Source organism: Carlito syrichta, unplaced genomic scaffold, assembly GCF_000164805.1.
Source record: "Carlito syrichta isolate Samal-C Ts95f unplaced genomic scaffold, Tarsius_syrichta-2.0.1 Scaffold8916, whole genome shotgun sequence".
Taxonomy (NCBI): domain Eukaryota; kingdom Metazoa; phylum Chordata; class Mammalia; order Primates; family Tarsiidae; genus Carlito; species Carlito syrichta.
The window spans coordinates 1-5,136 of NW_006953012.1; the positions used below are offsets into that span (position 1 = coordinate 1).

The 5,136-nt window shown below is 36.2% G+C and overlaps 1 protein-coding gene across 1 annotated transcript; it reads right to left on the reverse strand.

Moving 5' to 3' along the window:
- Positions 1-291: 291 nt before the first annotated feature.
- On the reverse strand, positions 292-5,035 carry LOC103254270 (molybdopterin synthase catalytic subunit-like; the record flags this gene model as incomplete). The annotated part of the gene is given in 5 exon segments (XM_008052432.1): positions 292-415; positions 1,373-1,400; positions 1,403-1,522; positions 2,114-2,238; positions 4,980-5,035. Coding segments are annotated over 5 exon segments (453 nt in total), but the record flags the coding sequence as incomplete, so codon positions are not given.
- Between the last annotated feature and the right edge of the window lie 101 nt (positions 5,036-5,136).

Sequence of the window (5,136 nt, forward strand, 5' to 3'; positions counted from 1 at the left end):
TCATATGCAAATCCCTTGTACATTCCAGACTAAAAATTCTTACTGTTACCTTTTGCTGAGGCCTACTGGGTGCGAGGCATTCTTTGGGGCATATATATTTCATATTTAACAAACCTTGGAAAAGAGATATTACATAAATGCCCTATTTTGCAGGTAAAGAAAACAAGATTTTATAGTCAGTAAAGACCCATGTACACAAATTCTGTATTCACTCTTACTCCCCATCCTTTATTTAAGAATTTCTAGAAAACATCAGGTACACATGGCAAAATGAGATTTTTTTTAACTTACCCTTTTCCAAATGGGCACCTTGGCTTTTAAAGTATCAATGGCATAGCTCACAGCTTCAAGAGATGCAGCCCTGTGGGCTGAGGACACAGCAATGATTATGCTTGCTTCTGACACCAGAACCAAGCTTTAACAAGACGAAGACTAAAAATTACCATCACCGCCTAATCTATGTGTTAAACAATCTGCTAGGCACATTAAAAAAAAAAAAACAAAAAAAAACAACCCCAGTTACACATTCTTAGAACTATGCTGTAGTTCTACTTTACTTAAATATCCCATTCAGTTAGAAAACATTAACTCATCCCAGTTGTGTTCAGCAGAGGAGATGCTGAGACTGATGTTGAGGCTAATTTATCAGCATCTATCCACTAAACCACTTAATGGGCATGAAGATGGAGGAGTCCTTTCATTGACTCAGCAAAACATCTGCCTCAAACAAGGCACAAAGCCAAGTAATGTCTAGAGGTACAAAGTTACAACACCTGACAAGTATAACAAAGAATTTAGAATACTAAATAGCAATAAGTGCTAATTAATAGTACTGATAATATTAATCATTAATAAAACTGGTTATTAATAAATTTATAGTTATTAATAGCAAAATAATAACTAGTAGAATATGATAGATGAGGTCTAAATAGTTGGTTTCTTTTTAAAATCCAGAACTCTTCTCTTTTTAGTGATACAAAAAGCAAACTACTCTAATGATGTTCAAAGGCATTTATATGAAAAATAATCCATAACAGACTGTCATATGAACAGAGTCCAGACCACAAAACAACTCTCGAGAGGCCTCAAGGCCTTCAGCACACATTAGCAAAGGCCCTGAGGTCCAGGGCCTGAAAATCTTGGCACATGTGAGCTTTGTTACAGCACCAAGGGCAACATCAGCTTGCCCAATATTACAACCCAACAAGCAGTCACTGAAAGCACCGAGAACTATCCCTTCTGTCCTCCAGAAATAACATACAAACCTTCCTAGTGGTAGTATAGAATTTTTAAGAAAGATTCAAGAACCAGAAGCAACACAAAGATGGAAAACAACTATACTTAACTTCTAAATTGATAAAGGAAATCATACCCAAGTCTATGGAACACTGCTATGTGTTTGGCCATTTCTGCCTAATGTCACTACAAATCTTTCTGACTTCATTTTCTGCCATGGGTAGATAGGCTTCATATTCTAAGCTAATGATTTTTTTCCCTTCAAAGTTATTTCTTGCAGTCCCTAAAAAAAGCAAAAAAAAAATTTATTAAAATAAGGTCTTTCCTATAATAGAAATAGCACATTAATATAATATTTTTGAATAGTAAACCAGCAAAACAACTTGTCTAAAAATTATCTTGAAATATTCAAAAAGCAAAACTTGATTAGAAAAACAAAAATTATTACAAACATGATAAGGAAATAAAATAATACTGGTAAAGCAAGCTTATTGAAAACACATATGACAAACTAGGTCATATGCCTTTTCTGACTAACATTTAGCATTTGATACTTACAAGGAAAATATTTATGTTCTAGGACTATCATCAAATACACTTTCCCTTCAATATGTGGAAAATATTGAACTCTCTCTGCTAACATGACTTTTATCTTACTTCTTAAAATGCCTTGCAGTTTAATACAAGTTAATTTGAAGGTTACCAAAGCAAATAAAACAAAAACCAAAAAATTATCTACCCACATTATGAGTAATCTTGGCTTATTGCTCAGTATCCTAAAATCTTCTATTAACACTGAACAGGAAAAGCACTTGCTAATTTCTATTGTCTGTGCAATCACAAGACAATAGACATGCTGTGAAAATATACTCATCTACAAACAGGGATACTGCACCACAGAGTGGAGAAATCACCAACTGTGAGACTTTGTCTACTGAAAGTTTCTCAACAGTGAATTTTATTACATCTTTAGATTTCTCTTCAACTTCATTCATATCTTTCCTACAAACAAGATGTTAATAAGCCTTAACACCAGTCCCGGGGTGAAACACTTAACTTACAGATTTTCAATTTACATTTTTTCGACATCATGTTGACCTAAAAAGAAGAGGCTGCAGCACAAAATATGAGGGAGGCCCCCCAAAATCTGAATTATCTTTTGGAGGGCAGCCCCTTGTAGTACACTTGAAATTTGTTTTTCGAGCTGAAACAGTCAACCAAAGCTCTTATCTGGAAGTTTTGAGAAGGTTGCATCATGATTTGCAAAAGAAATGTCCTGAGTTGTTGGAAACAGGTGACTGGTTCTTTTATCATGACAATGCACCTGCCCACACTATGCTGAGTGTACAACAGTTTTTGCCCCCCCAAAAAGGCATAAGCCCTATCCTCCCTATTTACCGATCCCCCCTCAGCAACTTTTTTTTATTTTCCCAGATGAAAAGAATTCCTCAAAGGAAAATGTTTTGCTGATGTGGAAGAGGTGAAATAAAAAATGACAGAAACACTAAAAGGCATCAAAACTGACAATGTCAAAAACTGTTTTGAGCAGTGGAAAAGGCATCTTGATAAACAAATGAGTACTTTGAAGGTGACTAAAGTTTAAACACAAAGAATACACAATTTTTTATAAATAATTTTGGTCCCCCTCAACATATAATTTGAAGAGTTTCTGAACCCAAAATGAGTACAGCTGCCCAGGACACTTGCAAGTTGCCCTGGAGAGTGCTCCATCAGCCTTTGTTATACAAGAAGATTTTTAAAGGCAAAGGGAACAAGGCCCAGACTGATACAAAGCTGTTCATCAGGAATTCTCATTGGTTTACAGATATAACACTGATAAGTGATTGGCTATACGCTGTTGAACTATGGAGCATATGTTATGATGTCCAGAGTATGGTATTTCACAGCTATGTGGCATTAGTTAGTCTGGAGCCCACCTGGCAAATGGCCTCAAGAGATTACTGAGAGATTTACTCAGCTCAAGGGGGAGTGAGATATGACTGTTATTTCATCCCAATGCCTCTCCAGGTCTAATAATTTAAAGGGGCTCACATTCCTCAGATTATAAATTTATTTTCTTCCTCCCACCAAATTATATGTGTTAGAAGGTATGATTTGATCTGAAAGATAAAAATAAGCCAGTGTAAAATGCTAGCAAATCTGAATATATTTATAAATATGTCAAATAAATGAGGCATGATATAAAAAGGAATTTACCATTACATGATCACTAGAATGCAATCTATCTCATATGTCAGTTTATTACAAATTCTGCAAACATTATTCATATCTCCCATCATGGAATAGTTGAGATAGTGCCAGCTTCATCTACATGCCCAGCCTCTCTGATCACTATGTTACCAAGCACCATACTGAAAACTGCCTTTATCCTTATCCAAAAAGAGGGGATTTGCAGAGGTGATGGTGATTCTACAGGAACTGGGTTCCTTTCACAAGCTGACAGAAGCCCAGGCAAGGAACTGAGGAAATAAGGAAACAAACTACACACCTATTTACCAGGTTTTATGCAAAGCCCTTTACCATGCATACCTCTTTAAACATCATTCCATACTCACCTAAGGGACATTATTGCATACAGAGACTAAGGCCAGGCACTAGATATGAGCTAGGGAATAAAAGTAAGGCTCCTAACCCCGGGGTGCTTGTAAGTGAAAGGGAGAAACAAAGTAACAAATAAGAATTACAAATAAGGATAATTTGTGGACATAAAAAAGTTCTGAGACAGAGCACAGGGGCTGGGGAAGAGGCTACTTGAGATAAGGAAATCAGGAAGGTCTTTCTCAAGAGGCAATATTAAAAGCTGATATCTGAGAGACAAGAAGGCAGCCATGTAAAGAAACAAAAAATGGGACTGGCCTTCAGGCAGAGAGAAAGAATGGCAAATGCAGAGGTTCTTGGGGGCAAGAAAGAACATGCTGTGATCCAGAACCCACAAACAAGGGAGATGACAGGACACACTGAGGCTAGACAGTAGGTAGGGCCTTGTAGGCCATGAGAAGTATAATTACAACTCCTGTGAGGTTTCACCTGAATTGAAAGATGAGAGAAAGAAGGGTCACAGAAATTAAGGACTCACTCAAGGTACTGAAATTCCAAGCAAGAAATCTTAATAAATCCAAAGTTACTTTCCCTATCTCCTTCCAATTATTGAAAAGAAAATCACAATTATTCATATACCACTGGATTCCAGAATTTTCACCTGCTGTACAAGCCACCTAATCTTCATCCACCTCTTTTTCTTGCAATAAGGCATAGGTAAGCCAATATGGTCTGTGAGCTTCAAAACATACTGAATTCCCCCAACTTCTGACTCTTCAAGACTACTAAAATCTTAACTGGCAGGTTCTAAATTTACTTAATATGAATCCTTCCAAGCACACTCAAAAGACACAGAAAGCTTTTGAGTAATATTTTGAATCCTTCCAAAGAACAGCAGTAATCATCACAAACACTACCTTAATGGAAGCCTATAGTTTTTTGAATAAATTCCCAACTCTTAGCATTTTAGAACCTCCTGAAATTATAGTGGTGATATTGTGAACAAAGTTTCTAAATAAGATTGTGGACATTTTTCTTTCTTCTCAATAAATCCTGCTTTTCCACGCAAAAAAAATAAATAAATAAAAAATAAAATCGAGGTACATATCTAGCAAGGAATTCTTCTATTATTTCCAGATAGGTCTGAGAAAGAACATTAAGTGGCGACATGTGAGTCAATTTACTTCATATATTCCACCTCCTCATCCTTCTCCTCCTCCTCCTTCTTCTTTTGTGGCATAACCCTCAAGGATGGTGGGGGAAAATGGGTGAAAAAATAAAAAAAGCATCCTTGGCTTGTTTCTTTCTCTAATGGAACCAAGTTTTTACCATTAAGTATGA